Genomic DNA, 21,936 nt, shown 5'->3' with positions numbered 1-21,936 from the left:
TTCTGGCGAAATTTGTTGTGAAATCCTTTATACAATGATTTAATTGGTTAACATTTTGTGCATGTTTGAACGGGGCATGAGGCTAAATTTACACAACGATCCGTTAACGGGGCATGAGGCTAATCTCAATCGATTGGGTCGAAAATTAGATATATCTTAGATCGAAAAATGTATCGAACGCAACACAATCGATAGCTACCAACCGTAGCGAGAATGTTATGAATCATTATGAATTGTAAGTTCTCAATAGGCAAATATTACTACATCATGAATTCTAATTACCATGATACAGTACTATTTACCTATTGAGAACTTACAAAACTTATTCGGCCACTTAAATAACTGCGAAAAATGAGATTCTCAAGGCTAATTCACGCATCCCCAGCATCCAGCATTCTTAAGTGGCTCGTACTTACTTGGAAACCTTGAGATGTTAATAAGAGTAAATTCTTATTAATTTTGACACTAAATAAGACATCACATAGCCCACGAGCATTAAAAAGCTTACCCTAAAGCCTGACGAAATACAATTTTTAAATAAAAATTGCCGATGAAACAGGATTGCTGACACATCTTCTATTAGTATGATCGAATTCATCAAAATGCAAGCAAAAATTAACGTGTAGTTCAGTCTCAGCTACTAAAACTTACCCATATCAGGCGCTAAAGTATTTGAAAAATTATTTGGGATGAGTAAGTCTCTAGGTCACTGCAGTAAATGTATAAACCTATTAAAAATATGAAAGTCCTGCCAAATCACCAGCATAAACACTTGTAAAATAAAACATGTTATCTCTTAGATCACACCTCCGATTTTATACTTACTTTGCATGAAGTCACCACCACAAGAAATTTTAAAGAGGCAGGAAAGAAAAAACCCACAGAAATACAATACATATATTATGTATTTTCTATTGTCAACCACAATAATATTTCCAATTTTCTCTTCTATCCCACATCTAATTTAGCGAAACAATTACTCTTATTCTCTTTCGATTAGAAAATTATTTAAAAGAGGACTGGTCGATACATAAAAACTATCTTCAATACTTTCTCCGATGAGCGTCCACTATCACAGCATCAACTTGCACAAATCAAATCCACATCCACAAATATGTCACTTCTGCCACAATGTCTGTCTTCTTGGCGACAGGTAACAGTGAAGCAATGGTACCTTCCTCCAATCTGGGCACCTTCAATTCAGCAAGAATTTTCTCCTCGTCTTCTCGCCCAAGGCCACAGATTATTTTCCGATATCACAAGGTGCGATGTGAAGCACACACACACCTAAAATTAATAAATAATAAAATACCATGTAACTTATTAGGTCAAATCATTTCCAATTTTTGGCATTTCTGCATGAGAAATCAAATTACTAGGCTCGTAAATATAGTAAATATTTTTATGCCTGATATTTTTATTGTTTTAAACTATAGCATGAGATAATTTGAAATGATGAAAGCCGACGTGTAAAACACCATAGGGCAAGCTAAGAAGCAATATTCGATCCTATAAACTTGGCAGCTTATTCCTAGTTTCACCTTTTAACCACACGTTCACCGAATGAATTAATACAAAAAAGACAACTAAAATGCAAGAATTTTCAAACGAATTGCTGCTACAATATTTTGAATCACCATTTTTAGTACTGAATAGTACTATAGTACTTCAGCACTGAATAGTTCGGGATGTTGATGCATCAACATCCCGAAGCCACTTCTAACTTAAAATTACACCCAAATAATTACAGCGAGGAAGAGTACATACCTCACAGTTTTTCGTAGGGGTGAAATTTTTTCTTCTTATCGCCCAAATGCACTTCTCCTTCAACTCAGGATCTTTTGGAAAGCTAAAAACTTGAACCATGTCCCGGAGTTTCCATTACCCTGATAAAAATAAACTCCTCCATTAAGGAGAGGTTTACCCTCCATTGAGGGTACAGGAAGGATAGGTGTACCCTTCCTGTACCCTTCAGCAAGGGTACACGAAGGGTATTTTAGAACATTGGTGGGTACGCCCTCTCCTTCCTGGAGGGTACGGGAAGGGTTTGGCCAGCCTCGATGAAGGGTACAGGAAGGATAAGTGTACCCTTCCTGTACCCTTCAGCAAGGGTACACGAAGGGTATTTTAGAACATTGGTGGGTACGCCCTCTCCTTCCTGGAGGGTACGGGAAGGGTTTGGCCAGCCTCAATGAAGGGTACAGGAAGGGTAGGATAAAATAAAAACTAAAAATCCATAAATTAACATAAAAATTTAAAAAAACGCTAATAAACTAAATTAAACGAATGGGGAAGAGTTGCTACAGTGATTTCTAAAGTTATAGGGCATAAAAAAATTAACCTTCACGTGGTCTTGAACCCTGGACCTACGTATTACAGGTTCACGAACTAGAGAATTAACAACCTCGACTATCGAGGTACTTGACAGGAGTAGTTTCTCAACGGAACTTATACTACAAAATCTTAAGATGAGAATCGCATCCGGGCCTATGTGGAAGAAAGCTGTGACTTTTTTCTACCACACCTATTTCGTTTCAGAAAATAAGATCGGCATTCTAATACTGAACATCGCTCTAGCGATGTCTCATTGTCAGCCACACAAATAGGTTACATCCTAAAACGTGAATGGAAGAACTTCTAAATGAGCTTTTTTCACACAATTACAGAAACTATTGTGTACAGTGGCGTAGTCAGGAATTTCGTTTGGGGGGGTCCAAAACCAGGTGGGAAAATTTTTGAAAAACAGGATAGTAAGTATTGGAATTCAACTTATTCAAACACTTTTCATAATCGAAAACACTTCAATAGTCAAAGAAATATTTTTTAAATTCATTATTTTTCAATATTTTGATTTCTATTATGAAGGAAAATGATTGTGTTTTTATACTTTGGGGGGGCGGAGGGTCCGAACCCTCCGGACCCCACCCCTGGATACGCCCCTGAATATGTATATTATTGTTTTCCTTAAGGAAATTTTAAAGATTAGTTGTGTAGCCCGTCTATCTTTGCTTTCAAAGACTGCTTACGTTCTTGTACGGAACTCAATACTCTTTAGCAGGTGAAAGTAGCTAAGGAGACTCTTTCAGGATATGCTTTCTTCAGTTTAAAATGCTAAGTCCCAAGGAAGGGTAAACTAAGGATTTTTCTCTCCTTCCCTTACCCTTAATGGTGGGTAGAGGAAGGGTACACGGATGATAAGGGAAGGAGTTCCAAGGAAGGGTACACGAAGGATTTTTCTCTCCTTCCCTTACCCTTAATGGTGGGTAGAGGAAGGGTACACGGATGATAAGGGAAGGAGTTCCAAGGAAGGGTACACGAAGGATTTTTCTCTCCTTCCCTTACCCTTAATGGTGGGTAGAGGAAGGGTACACGGATGGTAAGGGAAGGAGTTCCAAGGAAGGGTACACGAAGGATTTTTCTCTCCTTCCCTTACCCTTAATGGTGGGTAGAGGAAGGGTACACGGATGATAAGGGAAGGAGTTCCAAGGAAGGGTACACGAAGGATTTTTCTCTCCTTCCCTTACCCTTAATGGTGGGTAGAGGAAGGGTACACGGATGGTAAGGGAAGGAGTTCCAAGGAAGGGTACACGAAGGATTTTTCTCTCCTTCCCTTACCCTTAATGGTGGGTAGAGGAAGGGTACACGGATGGTAAGGGAAGGAGTTCCAAGGAAGGGTACACGAAGGATTTTTCTCTCCTTCCCTTACCCTTAATGGTGGGTTGAGGAAGGGTACACGGATGGTAAGGGAAGGAGTTCCAAGGAAGGGTACACGAAGGATTTTTCTCTCCTTCCCTTACCCTTAATGGTGGGTTGAGGAAGGGTACACGGATGGTAAGGGAAGGAGTTCCAAGGAAGGGTACACGAAGGATTTTTCTCTCCTTCCCTTACCCTTAATGGTGGGTAGGGCGTGGGTTGTGCAAGGGTAACTACCCACCATGAAGGATGCCACCCTTCCTGTACCCACCATGGTGGAGTTTATTTTTGTCAGGGTACATCCCGACAATACACACACGAAAGACATTTTTAACAAAAATATCTCACAAACACGTTTCTGAAGCCCAGGGAATGAAATTAAAGAATAAGGGAAACTTCACCATTACCAGACACTCTATTTTTCACAAACTTAACCACAAAAATCCCTGAAATGTGGTAAGACGTGACGTAGACGACGCGATCTCCAACGGCTTGTGCCAGCTTGTGAAGGCATGTGATCTTTCTAGGAGGATATGGCACAATGGCACCACCCGCGAAAGAAAATAGTCCCAGACCGAATACAGTTTTATCGATGAGATACAATTTTATCGATGCATATGAATTTGCCAGTCCTCTTGCATCTTTTTTCGTCATTAAAGGAAATAAAGAAACAAAACCTTTTTAGTAACTTCCTAAGCGCGATTTTTGTATCTTGATGGTCCACCCTCGTATTCAGGTACGAAAACTTCCTGTGCCGTCTGGGTAGCTTTAAATGTCCGCTAGGAGCTTTGGCCACGCCCACGACGCGGAACGTACTTCTATTGGCTGACGCCATGTGACGTGTGAACCTCATGAATGCCGCGGGAGTAACTCTTGAAGAAGCCGTAAACATATTGGGTTCTTGGAAATAGTGGCCAAAATTTTATCATCATGGTAAAAAAAAACGTTAATTTTGGTCTGGGTGATTCTCGAAATGTACTGACATTATCAACCGAGGCTCGATGAACAATATTTTTGTCTTAAAACGAATCATTTCATTGAAATGAAACTTCTTAAGATGAAATGTTTACAGTTTTGATAGAGACAGTAATCACGGCAATTATGGTGGATTCTTTGATTTGTGGACATACCATCGTAAAATCCTCAACTTATTTATGGTTTTTAGTTTCCGGATTAAATTATTAAATAAATTTTAAAATGTGCTATAGTTATAGGTACCGTAAAACGGCCTGACTTTGCCCCAAATATTTTGACTCCTCACTTTATTTTTTGTTTTAATATTGCTTGAAATATTTTTAAAAAATTTTTATTTCTTTCAGGCTAGATTGTTGATATTTTACAGTTACTGAAAATCACCTTTTTAGATCAGTTAAGTATTCAAAATATATTTTTTTTTTTTGTTTTTCAATGTCGTTGGAGCAAAGTCAGGCGGCAATCGGGTGACTTTTCCCCAACATTTTATTCCTATTGTAACACACACACATTTTTGGAGAAATGACACATCATAGGAGTATTTTGAAGAGTTTATATGTTAGAAAGTATCAACCTTAACACTAGACTCCTGGCTTTCTTTTATGTTTAGAGGGCATTTTACTACCTACACCAAAAATGAACGAAAATAAAGTATAAGAACATGGGAGGGGAAAGGAAAACAGAAAACTCAAATTCGACAGTAATTTTACGATAAAACATTGAACATTCCCATGAAATGAGAAGCTGAAATGTGACTTTTCCCCAAGAATATGTCTGGGGTAAAGTCATTCCGGATTTCTCTGAAAAGGTACGTTGTCCCAGAAACTTGCTAATATAATTCTTAGTGATTGATGTGAACAAAAACATGATTTATGCAGGTGATCTATGGTAACTTTAGAGTAAAAAAATACATAACTCACTTTCTGGAAGCGTCTAGGAGGCCGACAATCACCAGCTTTTTGCATATAAACTTTAGTGCCACAAAAACACCCTCCTCACAAAATCAACAGCACCCTTCACTAGAACATCCGAGACTACTGGAAAAACCTTTTAATGTCTTGCAGTGTTGCCAAAGAATCCAAGAAAAATAAAAAACCCCTCCCAATCGACAACATAGTATCCATTTCCATGAAATGAAACATTGTTGACGGGGTGGTGAAAAGTCAGGCCGCTTGGGGTAAAGTCAGGCCGTTTTACGGTAGCTATTTTCTTGCTCTCGAAAGTGCGAAAGTTTGGGGTTCTCTCCGTTTCTTTTAGGATTAGCATTCAAATTCCGCTGGAACAGCATTTTTAAAGTAGATGCCTCGCTTTGGTCAACTGCGCTCCTGATAATTCTTCAAGTCAGTTTCGTACTTTAAAAAATGGTATTTTTACATGAAAATATCCGTTAGTTCATTTATAGTTACGTCTGATTTCACGTGCAGTCACTTTCAAAAGTTTTGGGACAAAGTTTGTGGCACCACTTATGCTTCTAAAGAAAATTTAGTATCCCATACTACTTCCGTAGTTTTCTGCTGTGCTCCACTAACATTCCGCTTGTGAGTGAATATATATACATATATATATATATACAATGTATTGGAAAATCCGAAATGCACGTGGCACGTAATATAAATAGTTTAAGTTAATGTCGATACACACAGAGACACAAAAAAGAAACACTCACATTGAATAAATAAACTTGAAGCTATCGAAGCACTTCAGGCTTCTTCGTCAGCTGAAGAATGAATGAATCATATATATATATACGTATATGCACTCACAGGGATAAATTATTTTATACTGCAAATTTATCATTCCGCTTCTATTTATGCAGGATGTAATGATTATTTCGTATGCATTTACTGCATAATTGAGCTGGTTTTCACCCTTACTTTTTTAAATACTTCTTTTTTGAGTAATTTTATGTTTCCGAGGCGGCCAAGTGGCCATCGATTTGAGCTGTGCTATTAAAGGTTGAGGGATCGGGACAGTCTTTCATAATTTTTTCAGCTTTTTCTCTCGTTTTCTTTCTTACTTGCAGGTTTTTTGCACTTGTAATTTCGCTGGCATTGAAGCTAATGCAATTTTTTTTAATTAAGAAAAAATGGCGGATAAAATAATGACGTCGGCATTAACGTACAGTTTGAAGTCTAGCGAGAGGAGTCACACCTTACATTGTATAATTTGACATAAGTTTATTCTTTTTCGATTGATGATAGTTCAAACTATTTGCTAGCATTCATTCAGTACGTATTTGCCTTTGGTTTCTCTGTTTTGCTGTAAGATTAGAAAAGTTAAAAAAGAAAGAAAAGTTAATATTTACTATTTGTGCTTCTATTTACATACCTGGCGGCACCGTGACTCAAATGTGCTTATTTCTGCTTGCTGTGAGTAATACTATATCGTAGTATTTCCTGGAGTACAAATTTGTGATAACAATGTATTACTTTGTACTATTTGACACATTACCAGGTTAGCGTCGAAGACCCTTTCCGTTACAGTAGTTGACTTTTAATGCGCAAGATAGAAACAAAGAGTGAAAACCGGGGCAAATATATAGTAAATGCACACGAAACAATCATTAAAATCAACTTAAATTGAAACATAATGATTTATTTGCAATTAAATAGTAAAATTTCCCGTTGAGCGCGTATTTATTTAAGCACATACGAACTTTTGCGATGTGTGGCCAAAGACAACATAAGGAGTAATGGAAACTAAATCCCATTGAGAAGCAGAAGAGACTTACATTAAAATGGCCCTCACAAATTCTATAATAGCCCATATCTGAAGGAATATGCGGTCTCCGTGCAGCGTCGTACGACCCAGGTCTTCGTCGTACGACCTTCCTCGGTCTGGGTCGTTTGGCACAATAAAAAAATACTTTTCTTGAGTATAACGAGAGGTAGATTCACATTAGGCACACAACAGTACACGTAAGGTTTCCTCCCACTCATTTAAAATTCTCTGTTTCATATACCATTTCTTTATACTCGAAATAACGCCTATGATAATGCACTCCTTATACAAGTAATGCAGATATCATGAGGTTCACACGTCAACAACATGGCGTCGCCCGAGAAATACGTTTTTGGCGCGGAATTCAAGTTGAAACTTCAAACTCTTCTAGGGGCGAAATTATTCAGCGCTCAGTGGTAAATTTGGTGAGAGGCTTTCTTACAACCATTGCTTTATAAATCAAGGATAATATTTGGTGTTGTAATCCCTTCTATCCAATCACGATGGAACACTGATAACTCTTGGCCGATATTTTTCAACCTTGTCAAACTTTGTGCATTACAACCACTGGCACAGTGATTATTAGCAGTAGCTTAACGGGAGATGTCACGTTGAAAATAACACTATTTTGGCACAAAAATGTTCCTAGATGTCTCCAATCAGCGAGCAAAAGTTGCATTGACTGGAATCCACCCCATAATACAAGCACAGACAGTCCTAAACGACGAATTCTCCGGTATCTACGAATAAACGGATGAAGTTATTGTATATAAAAGCTAAGCGGACATTAGTAAACATCAAAATCGTTCTAATTACATACTTAAATGAATGATATGCCGTCGATAACATCAACTTACAATTAACGTATCCCCCTTCCAATGACCGTGGCTCAGACTCCTACAACGATGTTATTTAGGTACTTATTATAAAATTTTTGGTTTAACTGCTCCACTTATATATTTTATGCCCTTACTCAGATATTAATATTATAAATAATGCAAAATATGAGTGCTTCCAAGCCTCTATCGTCGGATATTTATCTTTAAATATAAAATAATCAACGCGTCAAACAAACGAAGCTCTCACAACTGCTGGCAACTATTACAAACAATCACAACAATAGCTTCGCGTGATGTTTAGGCACCTTTGACGTCATCGAGGCTTCGTCGGCAGTGGCTTGGGGGGAGAGGGAGTTTTTCCCGCTCTTTAAAATTCGTTATATTTATCATTAAATCTCGCGAAGGAAAACTCAGATATACATGCGGTTTTCTTTGTTGTATTCAGAAAATAATTTTCTGTCCGCCTGTGAAATAAATAAAATTCATGCAAGTTCCCCATAATCGCTGTCCAACGCGAGCGAAAATGATGGATGGATAAGAATCAGCTACGTTCCTGGATGTAAACATTTCTCGAAAATGGCGAGCCATTAGATCATCAATTCTTAATGGCACTTCCAAAAAGATTGAACTAATGAGGTCAAGATATACGATAGCAATTGATCTGGCGACATTTGTGATTCCATTTTCTAGTTACAGTCAAATAAAAATTATCAAAATACGAGGCATGAACAAAACTTATAAACCAACAATTTAATTAGAGGACGTTTTAAAGTTGTAAAAATTAGTCCGGCACTGAAGATATATCGTAAAATTTAGTAAATATTTCTTGCTCTGCGAAATTCATCGTTATCCGGTAGTTGGTCGATTAAATCATAGTGTTTCATTCTAATAATAACTAATTGTAATAATTAATAACATTGACTAATAGCGTAACGCAGGAAATTTATAGTACGAGTATTCGATATTACTGGATTTAGCTGGGGCAACTACAAGTTCAACTGAAGCGGAGGATTAAAAATAGCATGAAGCGATTCAATTTATGACTTTTGGCCCAATGATTACTCCTGAATGTAAAACAATAAAAAAGAGTTGATTATAAAAATATCAGTCTACGATTGATTGTAAAAGAATTGTGTAGAGGAAGACCGACCCCTAATTATGTAAATGATGGAGAGCACTCCGTGAACAATGGGCCGGGAATTGAATAAAATGTTACAATGAAATATCGGGGGCACAAGACCTAAAATAGTGGTTCATTTACTTCGTTCCGTCAAGATGCACTTCCATTCGAATGCAGAGTGCAACATCATAACCAATGGTTCTTTTAGGTGCAATTGTCATTGAATAGCCTCATTACTTATTATTGCTTGCCTCACACTGATATAATATATCGGATCGAAACGTTCATATGCGTATCTAGCAAAGTTCGTAAGTCTACGAGCGTTTTAAAAAACAATATAACTGAGAAAGCATAAAAATCACCATATACTATTGGTACATATTTCTAGAAGAGAAATACGAGGGGAACGCATAAATCTAACTGCTCCTGCCTGAAGTAGGTATATTAATCAAATTGCCACAAGGCATACGTTCGTCCATTCCTCGAATACATTCTAGTAATTAGCGTACAGAAAAATTCGAATAATTACGGAGTATAAAGCAACGCATGAAAAATTCGAAAATGTTCGAACATATCAAACGTTTTAGGTACTGCGATATATATATTAGTACGCTACTAATTGAAAGGGGGAAAGTAAAATCAAAGGATATATTATCACAAACACAGTTGAAAATCTAAATTGTGCTTATTCATCAGATTCTGCGACGCTTATTTGTAGAGCACCATATTTATAATACTGGGGTGCCTGAGGACCAGGCTGACCACAGCTACGAAACTACATGACGGGATATGAGACAATCTAGCGGAGTTGAAGCGAAGCCGTCGCGACGGCCATGCCGACGCGTCGCCAACCAGTCTTAATGGCATAAAGCACAGAATCTCGTTCAAAGCGTTCAGTCAGGCCAGCGCAGGTCTTCTTAATACTGCCCAGCTATCAAGAAGACCATGCGTGATCTAATAATTAAACTCAGAAGATAGCTTGTCCGATTCAAATCAGGACCAACTATCTCATCATGCGAACGGTTTTCAAAACTACTAATCACTCCGCGTAAATTAGCCAACCGCCATGCTCACGAGTTCCCGCAACTTTATTGGTTAGCCCTGGATATAGCTATGCAAATAAAACTGAAAGCATGAGTGCTATGCAACATATTGTAGCAAGTATATAACAGAGCGATTCTGATAAATGGAGTAGAAAAAAAAAGTTGACATAACATTATACTTCACATAAGTGGTGGCTCTTATGAAAGATCACAGTTTAACTTCATAGCCCAGAGAGGGAACAGCTTTTCTTACGAGTATAGATCATTTCCACTCGTACAATATACATATGTAATTTCCTGACATATTTCTAACTTCAAATTCACCCTATCACCTTCAAATTTTCAGAGCATATGAAGAAGACCGAAGTCAATACATTATATACGCATTATTTTGTTTTATAAATTAGGCCTCAGTATTTTCTTTACGATAAAATGTTCACATTTCAGACATAGTTGAAAATTAAATGGTCCACTAAATGTTATTAAGTGGTATTCTAATGGATAAAGTGGGAGCATTTTTTTTAATAACCTCATTACACCCCACCAACAATTTCAACTTACCTCATCACTTCCCAGTTATGCATATTCCATTACGTTCTATCCTTCATTCCTGTTCTCTTCCTCCACCTTCTCCCTGACATTTTCCCCCTAACAGGCTCTTAAAATAATTTCACTCGCTCCATTCACACCCTCTGTCTCCTCCGTATCTCCTCTAAAACTTTCCCCTCCCAGCCCTCCGCGTCTAGGTCATCATGAATCAGTCTTTCCATTTCCTTTCCAACCACTTCACCTCATCCACTCTTTTCCATAATTAACAAGTAATGCGTCCCAAAATCAAGGCAAAAAAAAACAACGCTAACGACAATGTTAATATAATTACAGCGGCAAGAATTCTTGCATTACTAAACAACCGGGCATAATTATGAATAACATATTGATCACTTCCTCAAATAATTAATTAACTTTCCAGATAAGGGTACGCATCAATCCCACTCGACCGATCTATTTCCGAGGCGAATTACTCGTAAATAGTTTCTGCTATCATCTAGGAATTTCCAGGAAGCAAAAAATAAACCGAAGTCGACATTTTCTTGGAGCTGAACTATGAAAAATTTACCTCAATACTTCCACATACGCAAAATTTTTATACTCGAGATGTACGCAAAAGCTGAAAAAGATCTCCTATATTAAATCTGAAAATTTCGAGTGGATAACGTAAGTTGTAAATGAGTGATTCGTCGCGAAAAAAGATTAAATACGACCGATTGAGAGAAAGTTATGTGTCATCTCGAAATACTGCGACACACGTGAATCAAGGTAGAAGCAGAAATTCGAAAAAAAAGTTTTGTTGCGATCACAACCTATAGCATAGGGACAAAAATGATAGGCAAAAACTAGATTTTCAGTCGTGAACATAGATTCTATCTCCATAGAATTTTCACTTCCTTTTCCTAGGGCCAAAACACTTACTTTGAAAATTCAACAGAGATCCAGAGGCTTTTTAATAAACTTCACGAAATTTATCCCACGTGATCGTAATCATTATTCAAAGATCGCAAACTATTACAGTTATTATATAATTCAAAAGTTACAATTCAACTACGCGTCCAGAGGTCATCCGAACGAAGATAGGGATTTGATAGTCTTCTCTCCCTTAATAACACTCCCTAATACTGTACTAATAGGAAATAGATAACTTATCACTGGACTATAACGTTGCGGCCCAAAATTTTGGTCCAGACTTCGATTTAATATATTATTCAAGCGTTCCACCGGATCGGGTAGGTTTGAATACGGCATTTAGCGAATCACCCCAGTATGTCCACTAGGGCGGATCGCAAAAATCGATTTTTTTCAAATCCATCTGGCCCAATGAAAAAAAGTTGTGGGACCGATCAAAAATAAGGGCTGAAAAATTTGAGACCTGTACGTGAACCCCTGACCCTCGCTCAAATGCAATTTAGGGGGGGAGGGTCAAAATTCGAAAAATATAATATTTTATGGTCATTCCCTATAGATTTTGCCGAGTTACTGCCCTTCTAGGGCAAATATTTCGTGCATTTTGACGTATCTGCCACCGTTTAGCCACAAAATTTCTAATTTGAGTCCGCGTCCGCGAAGAAAATATTCCAACGCCCACGCAGCGTCGCGGATACCAGAGCCGCAGGCCGATCCCTTCCCCTCCACGCTCGCTTCTCCCCCTCCCACGCCTCTAACACAGCAAAATTCATCCCGCGCATGCTGCTAGGAGGTCGTTTATCTTTCATAATATAAATCAGAAGATGGTAGACGGTAAAAAACGATGCGTAGTGAGACGACTTGTCCCTTATTTGGCGCCTCGTCGGCGTTAAACAAATCGATGTTACCAACTTTTATAGAAGTGATGAAATAATTTTAGACCTGCGCGCGCAGGAAAGGAAACTGCGGTCTATGAAGACGCCTCTCGAGTGGCTATGAAGGTTTGGGAACTTAGGTTATGCACTTCTATTCCGGTATTGTCCGACAGCTGTGACTAAATAGATGAATAAGGGTGAAGGCCGCCGGCGCACCCTCCCCGCTCCCCTCTCGAACGCCCCAGATGCAGCACAATTCACACCAAGTGCGTCTTTCTTCGTTAGTCTTACTAATATTTGATTTATCAGCATCGACCAGTGAGGAACAATCACGAAGGAATTATTCAATTACCTGCTTTCCAGTCTGTATTTCTTATGTTATTGTCATTCCTTGTCTTTTGCTGCTGTCAACAAAGTTTTGGTAAATTATTTCGCGAATCTCTCGTCCGTATGTATAATAAAAGGAATATTGAAATTTAAATTTGAACTTTCATCAATAGATTTTTAAATCCCGCAGCGCTAAGCTCGGATACAGCCGAAGGAACCGGAGTCTCTCTCCAATATATCATCAGCGGGTAGTACTTTACGTCGATATTAAAATCCAGCAATTAAAAAATATCTCGGATTGGTCGCCAAACGCATCCTTGCGGAAACGCATTTGGGTCCCTAGATTACCCTCCCAACGTTTATGACGCAAACCCAAGTCAACATAGTGCAATTAGCAAATAGACCACTGTAAGGGATGAAATACGATTTGATGCTATCCCGGCGAATGATGTGGGTAAACTCTTTTTGGGGTTCAACAAAATTTATCTCTTATGATGAGCCCCCAGTCGGAGCTTGAAATGTTGGCCATTATGGAAAAATTAACCCGGTGGGAATCCCGAGAAGAGTCTACCCACACTGCAAGGGATGTTGGAATTATGCTTATAGCAAAGGGATGATGCTTCCTTTTTGGGCGGTATTCGCTTGGTACCATCATAATCAAATCCTTTTTAATTCTGTGTATCTAATTTTCACTCGGAAAGGAATCGATAATCGCAGATTTTATAACTTTTGCTAATCCTCCGACGGAGGAGGCAAACCTCCAAAAGTGGGACCCTGTTTCTTCAACTAACACCACAAATTCCCCTATAAACTTGTATTGATAAGTCCTCTTCCCTTTTTTCATCAGACAAGAGTATAGTCTTTCATTCCAATAAAATGAGACCCTTTGATGACACCTCTCTTTTCTTATTCACAGTAATTAGCATCTTTTTTTGTCTACGTAAGTAATTCCGGTACACTAGCTTTGATATATCTTACGAAGTTATGACTTTTGCGTCAGCTAAAGTTGCGGGAACGATCAATGCTATTGCTTGGTTCTTGCATATACCTCTATCACAGTTGGCAGACGTATTTTCCCCGAAGAATTTCCAATTTGAGGTTATAGTCGTTAATGTTTATTTCATGAGGAAAGTAGAGATACAAATCGGCTAATTTCTCGCCATTTTAATTTTCTTCGGATGAATTCATGAAGAAAACTTTTGATACTATTTTCCCGTGCAAGAATTGACGATGATGACTCAACGCTCGATTCCTACGATTCCCTCACGGAAAAAAAAGTTTGATTAGAACTATCGATTTCTGATTAAATTTATCAAACTTTTGGGTTCATATGGCACATTGAAAAATTCAGTAATTATTACCAAACCAGTTTGATAAATTCTATCAAACTGATTTGGTAATTGTTACCGAAATGGCTACAGCAGTTCGATAAAAACTATCAAAATCGAAAGGGCAATAAAATCGACGTAGCGTGCACATGTGAAAGATTTTCAACCCAGAAAACACTATTATGATTGAAAATAATAAAATTAGGAGTTTGGCGTAAGTTTCTGCAAAAAAAATACAAAAAAAAGTGGAAAAATAACAAGCCTGCATGAAGCATTGAACGTGGGCCCTCCGCGTGGTAGCAACGGACTCTAACAACTAGTCTAAATCGGTTGTCATAATAATTGCTAACTTAAACGCTGTAATATATTATTATTGTAAGTATTTAACCTTTGTTTTGAAATGTGAATAAGGTGTGGCTACAGTTTCCCTTTGTATGCTTAAGAGGAATACTTGATGCACACAATTGCATTACGTAGTTACTCCATATGAATATCTAGTGCAGATGCGCAAGAATACTTTATTTGCAGGCTTATTACATCGATATAGAGATGGCTTTAACGTGCTGGGAGATATCCTTAGCATGGATTGGGTGTAGTATCACGGCTTTTATCACGTTATTAAACATGATCGCGAATGATTATACCTCAGGAATACCTATAATTAAAGTTTTAATGTGTCGAAATACACAAACATCTCCTTACAGCTTTAATATCTATGATAATATGCGATTCAATCAATGTCTTTGATGCACCAGCTAACGGGTAGTATTGCAATTTAAAGCAGGAAAAAACAGAAAAATGAACGTAAACAAAATTAAAACGTTATCGCCATCACAAATAATGAAATCAAAAGCATTTCTACCAACTTATCTTTTATGTAAGGCCTGTTTAAGAATCTTTCAACTGCAAATGTGTATTGGTATAAACATAAGAGGAACGATAGACCGTTCGATAGATTACGAAACACTTGGTAAATTCTATCAAACCAAATTTGCATAGCAATGTAGAGCTTGATAATTTTTACCAAACAAGCAATCACCTTCGTAAAATTAATCATAACTTCGATAAAAGTTATCAAACTCAGAATCGTATTGAATTAATTCGGTTATTTTTACGAAACTCTTCCGTACAATTGACCAAATTATGCAATACCAAAATGTTTGATGAAATATATCAAGAGCTCACGCTAGCGTTAGGTAAAATAAATCAAGTGCTTAGTAATTTGCATCAAAGTTTAAGTATATTTAACAAAAATACTCCCTATCACACCAGTTCGATAGTTTTAATCAAATCTTTTTTTTCCGTGCTTTTTTCCTCAGTTGTCGAGTTTCTTTAGGGTTCAATCCAGCAGCCATCATCTTTCTTTTCGTCAGATGGTCTCTCAAAATACTTCTCATTGGGGGAACCTTATGCTCCTCCATGCACTTACACGCAAAATTTTTGCATAATTTAAAATGTTCCTTTAAAATTGTTTGAGTCTTATACTTCAATAAAACCCTACTTTTGGCCTATTAGTAGTATTAGATTTTCCGTAAGTTTTAGTACTTCCTGTGGTACCGCTAAATCTATTTAGTCACATTCATAATGGAAGAGAAGCGCGTCACCATAGTTCGCTAACCTTCATAGCCACTCGAGAGGCGTCTTCATAGACCGCAGTTTCCTTTCCTGCGCGCGCAGGTCTAAAATTATTTCATCACTTCTATAAAAGTTGGTAACATCGATTTGTTTAACGCCGACGAGGCGCCAAATAAGGGATAAGTCGCCTCACTACGCATCGTTTTTTACCGTCTACCATCTTCTGATTTATATTATGAAAGATAAACGACCTCCTAGCAGCATGCGCGGGATGAATTTTGCTGTGTTAGAGGCGTGGGAGGGGGAGAAGCGAGCGTGGAGGGGAAGGGATCGGCCTGCGGCTCTGGTATCCGCGACGCTGCGTGGGCGTTGGAATATTTTCTTCGCGGACGCGGACTCAAATTAGGAATTTTGTGGCTAAACGGTGGCAGATACGTCAAAATGCACGAAATATTTGCCCTAGAAGGGCAGTAACTCGGCAAAATCTATAGGGAATGACCATAAAATATTATATTTTTCGAATTTTGACCCTCCCCCCCTAAATTGCATTTGAGCGAGGGTCAGGGGTTCACGTACAGGTCTCAAATTTTTCAGCCCTTATTTTTGATCGGTCCCACAACTTTTTTTCATTGGGCCAGATGGATTTGAAAAAAATCGATTTTTGCGATCCGCCCTAATGTCCACCCTCCCACATTTACCATCCCTCCCTAGTTCACAAAAACTGAAATAAAAACTTTTATTCAACTAATAACACAATAAAATAAATGGAAAATGCTGAGGAGCAACCACAGCATCTGCGCTTACACTTCAATACTTGGAGCACGCTAATTGATCTTCCACCAACAACTCGGTCCTCAGAAACATAATTTAATTCACTGTTTCACGCACAATTATTTAACCGAGAATGGAGTTATACTGGGAGAGTCCTTACCATGGTCCTGACAGAGGGGAAAAAACAGTCAATTCTCCCACTTACCTGTTGCTGCGTCTTTCAGCGCCGTCAGCGCCACGAGCGCTAAAACGATCCACTTCGCCATGCTTCAAGGCGGCATGACCGCTACCTTGGCGGTAACCGACGTTTATATAGCGGACGATGGCGCTGGGGTAGCACCCATTGGAAGAGGGCAGGAAGGAGCCTCGTGCGGAGAGACTACCCCCACCCTTGAAGCGATGCCTCTCCTCCCTTCTCGGAAGGTCCACCATATTCGACCAGCGAAAGGAGGCACGATTTTGATAAGTAATTCGAAGAGGTAAAAAGAAAGTAACTACTCTGGTTTAGCCAATGCATGGAATCGCATGGCCCAAGCAAATATTGGATAACAGACATCCAGTAAAACTAAAAAGAGGAAGGCCAAAGTTGAGTGCAGAAAACGACAATTATACCTTTCTGTACATATATATATATATTCCTGCTATCGTGTGAGTGTGTATCTTTCCTTTCATCCTTGTGTCCTCGTCCATTCCTTCTGCTGGTGAGTGGTGAGCTGCCCCAGTGCCATCTATTGGTTACTCTTGTGGGCCAAAGCAAAGGGAGTTTACTGTATATAAACCCCCGCCGAAATCATGGTAAATCTAAGCGTCCTGGTAGCGCAACTGGTAGAGCACCTGGCCGGCAACCAGGAGGTTCTGGGTTCGAGTCCCAGTCAGGCCGCATTTTTACCCTCTGATTTCTGGCTTTTTCCATCTACCACAGCACCGTTGTCCTTGTCCTTTTTCTATTCCATGTTCCTTTCCCTTTCTTTCCTTACCTGTGAATTTATATGCATATTTGCGCTTAAGGCGTCGTGTGAATGAATGAAGTAAAGTATTATATATATATATATATTATATATATTAGTAAAGTATATATATATATATATATATATATATATATATATATATATATATATATATAAATATGTGGCCGATCGAGGCGAACGAACAAAAATTGTACTACTAAAACATAGACACACGTAAAAAAAGGGGACACTCACAAATAAACGTTCAGACGTTTCAGCGGATTTGAGGATAGCGGATCAATCCGCTGAAACGTCTGAACGTTTATTTGTGAGTGTCCCCTTTTTTTACGTGTGTCTATGTTTTAGTAGTACAATTTTTGTTCGTTCGCCTCGATCGGCCACATATTTATATTATCGCTTAGTGCGCTTTCATCAAGATTTTATATATATATATATATATATCTCAGGGGAATTTGTAATTGTAAGTTCGTATGATATACAATATCATGTATTTTCTCCTCTCTCATTTCCACTAGATATTTAATAAAAACTAAGGACGAATGAGAATGAGATATTTAATAAAACCTAAGGACGTAACACTTAACATTTTTTAATCATGCTGGGAAGAAGCAACACTACCATCAGAATCTTTTGATATTTTTAAGCTAAAAAATAGAACAAGAACATAAGCATGTTTCCATTTCATTGAAATTAGAGAAGACTAATATTGAGTATTTTTGCATATCACGAGTGCGAAAGACTTCTTCAGAGTGGCACTTAAAACCAAATCATTGACTTGTGAAATTGAGTAGAATATTTATGCATAATTAAAAACTTCTGTAAACAATGTGCTCTACAAAGGTGATAAAAAATTCATCAGTAAACATTATTCTATCCTGAGAAAAGCCGAAAGCAATTTGGCTGAAATATAAGTAAGATAGTTTGAGAAGTGGAAAAAATATAATTTTAGAAAACTATTGGAATTTCCTTTTTTAAACCCTTTAAACTTTAAAATTTTTCATAATAATAGGCAACCAAATTAGTATATAGCTAAAACGTATATTAGTATTCAATGAGAAGATTATCGTCATGGCTCTTAGAAGTATTTCCTAGATTTGGCACAGACAGTAAATAACACGCTATTGAAATTAAAGGTAACAGCCACTTTTACATTTAAATTGCCTAGACGTTCTAATTTGATCATTCAACTAGTGAAATCAACTCACACTAATAAAAACGACATAACTAATGACAAGGTTTTTTTTTACACATATTGATATTATGTATCAAACTTCAGCATTTGCTATTTATTTCGTGATAATTTTTAACGTATTTACATTTATTCGGTTGAATTTTTTATTTTAAATATGAAAGCATAAGCTGAGATTGGTAAAATTGCAGTGCTAAAAATTGCACAATAAAAAATTAGCAAAGTAGTCTAATTGTGGAATAATTAATTTTTTCGATTATATTTTTTATGAAATACTGAGTTTAAACGAACCACTTTCGATGGAGATAAATCCCGGGCCGCCGAATAACAATGGGGTAGTTTCCTTCATCAAAGAAAACGAAATGCATTGATTCCGATTCCTTACCCACCATTAGTGTATTCATAATATACAAATTATTTGGTTTTAGAAATCCCAGATTAGACGAATGGCAATCGTGAATTTTAACCTCATTTGAAAAAGGCCAGATTGGCGCTCATACGATTCCACTCCACGTGACGTCACAGGGACCTAAATTCTATACGAATTGATAGGAGTTTGACATCGTCTGAGTTTATCAATGCATGCATGAGGCACAGAGGTCAGGGAAACATTTCTTGATAATCACCTATTTAAACTGGCTGAGGTCGGACAGTTTTCCTCGTTTGATAAGGTATTAATAACACAGGTCAACAGTGGTTTTGGTGCCGGAGCTTTTAAAGCTGATTTCAAGTATAAGTGGGGTGCTGAATCCAAATATGATATTAGTTTTTTCCTATCAGCTCTAGTTTTCAAGATACAGATATGTTATATGGGATAATTACATAAATGATAAAACCCGCAAAATATAAAGACTTGATTTATTTATAGTAATGTAATAACCCCTACAATTACAATAGTTTTACAATACAATTGAATACAAGTAGTAACATTTTTTTACCGAAATAAAACAATTTAAAGAAAAAAGACGTAAAAACGTCTTCTTTTGCGCGATTTTCTTGTGTGCACTTTGTTAAAATAGTCTCGTTTTAAGCACCAGCAGTAATCTGCCATCATATGGTTATCCCATCTTCCTTGGTAGCGATCTTCCATTGTTTCGATTTCCTGGTGAAATCTTACACCTTGTTTTTCACTTGTGTCGCCTAAACTTTCAGGAAAACAGTCTAAGTGACTGTGTAGGTAGTGAACTTCTTTGCTCATATTACATCCAAGTGATTTAAAGTTAGTGTGCATATGGTTTACCAGTTCGAGATAATTCTCTCGTTTGTGATTTCCCAGAAATTTTTTTATTACAAATGAAAGCCAACTGTTTTTTTCAAACCCATTCATTGACTTGACAAAAGCAGGATCCTTTGTAAGTTGTCTGATTTATGGCCCTTCAAAAATACCAGCTTTAAGTTTTTCTATACTTATCTGCGGCATTTTTATTGTTATGTAGCCGAAGCATGGTCCATCCTTGTCAAGAGCCTTTACAAATTGCTTCATTAGGCCTAGTTTAACATGAAGGGACAGTAAGGTGATTTTCTCCCGTTCAACTAAAGACTCAGCAATAATGTTTTTACCCAACAACTAAGTTTTCTCTCTTTGACCACTTCTTCTTAATCCAGTGGTTTGTCTGTCCCTGCTAGCACAGAGGCACAAGAAACAAGGATATTTTGTGTTGCCAAATTGCAGTCCAAGAAGAAAGTTCACCATTATAAAATCTACACAAATCACCAAGCGATGTTCCTGGTATTTTATCTTCTGTAAGACCAATACTATTGTATCATATTCTTCTTTCATTTCAGTTGAATGAGCGATTGGTATTGAGCCAAACTTGATAGCATTTTGAAGAACACATTTTAAACTACGCTTGGAGCTATCAATGAACAAACACCAATCACTAGCTTCATATTGTGGTAGTCCCATTCCTTTCAGAATACCTCTAACGTCTAATAAAAAGTAAGATTGTCTTCTTGGGTAAAGAAGGGTAGCAGATCCTTTTCCCTTGTGCGATAAAAAATTATTTTTGTACCTTGTCCCATTAAATTCTTTTCATGCATCCTTGCAGCTAGTAGTTCAGATGCTTCCTTCGATAAGTTCAATTCTCTAACAAGGTCGCTGAAGCCTGAATCACACGATCATTTTTTTTCGTCGCGAAAGTGATCACTATCGCGAGCACTGCGCAAAATGATCGTCGGCGGCAATTGTTTTTCGCGATCGCGATGTGGATTCTCATCGCTATTTTTCATCACTCGTCCGGTCGCTTTTTCCGTCGCTAAAACCGTCACTAAAACCCATATCAGCCAATCGGAACGCATTCCCCTATGGAACGATTGCAGCGCAACGTTTGACAATTGTGGGAACGACATGAATAAACAAACACGCTATATAATTTCGTGATGTGGGTCCTATGACAAAGAGATGTGATATTGGAAATGATGCGAAAAGTGACGGCGGGAGTGACCGTGTGATTCAGAAAAATGATCACAAGAGCGATTGCTTTTCGCGACGGGAAAAGTGATCTCGATAGTGATTACTTTCGCGACGAAAAAAAATGATCGTGTGATTCAGGCTTTAGTTCATCTTGATAAAATAGTTGAGGATTTGTTGATACTGCCTCGTAGTCACTGTCACTATCGTCAATAGAATCATGAATGTGTTCACATAGCTCATATTCATCCTCACATACATCTGGTAATGTCTGAAATATTGGAATCGGGATTTCTTCTGAATGGGGTACCGGGCGTCTAGCTGAAGGCAAATCTGGATATTTCCACTTGTGGCGATTGTTTCGATTAATTCCCGAAACATTTACCATGCAAAAATAACAGTCATCAATATGGTTTGTAGGTTCTCTCCAAACCATTGTCACACCAAACTTTAACTTTTCCTTTTTCCTGTAGTCCACTACCGCTGATGTTCTGTACATGTTTTACACACAACATGCGGTTCCCACTTTTTACCATGGTCACCAAGCTGAACACCAAAATATCCCAGGTATGCACGTTTCACAAAGTCTGTAATGTTTTTCCTATTTTCTTTTAAAGCATATTCCCCACAAATGTAACAAAACACAT

General features: G+C 37.8%; 1 protein-coding gene across 1 annotated transcript in view; it reads right to left on the bottom strand.

Moving 5' to 3' along the window:
• LOC124167252 (apolipophorins-like) overlaps positions 1-17,000 on the bottom strand; it is a 190,002-nt gene extending 173,002 nt beyond the window's left edge. Inside the window, exon 1 of the mRNA XM_046545138.1 lies at positions 16,928-17,000. Coding sequence (XP_046401094.1) covers positions 16,928-16,988 — 61 coding nt within the window. The 5' untranslated portion in view covers positions 16,989-17,000. The remainder of the gene's footprint in view (positions 1-16,927) is intronic.
• Between the last annotated feature and the right edge of the window lie 4,936 nt (positions 17,001-21,936).

The sequence above is a fragment of the Ischnura elegans genome, chromosome 10 (genome assembly GCF_921293095.1).
Source record: "Ischnura elegans chromosome 10, ioIscEleg1.1, whole genome shotgun sequence".
Lineage (NCBI taxonomy): Eukaryota > Metazoa > Arthropoda > Insecta > Odonata > Coenagrionidae > Ischnura > Ischnura elegans.
The sequence above is the reverse complement of the archived record's forward strand: the minus strand, read 5'-3'. Positions and strand labels throughout refer to the sequence as shown.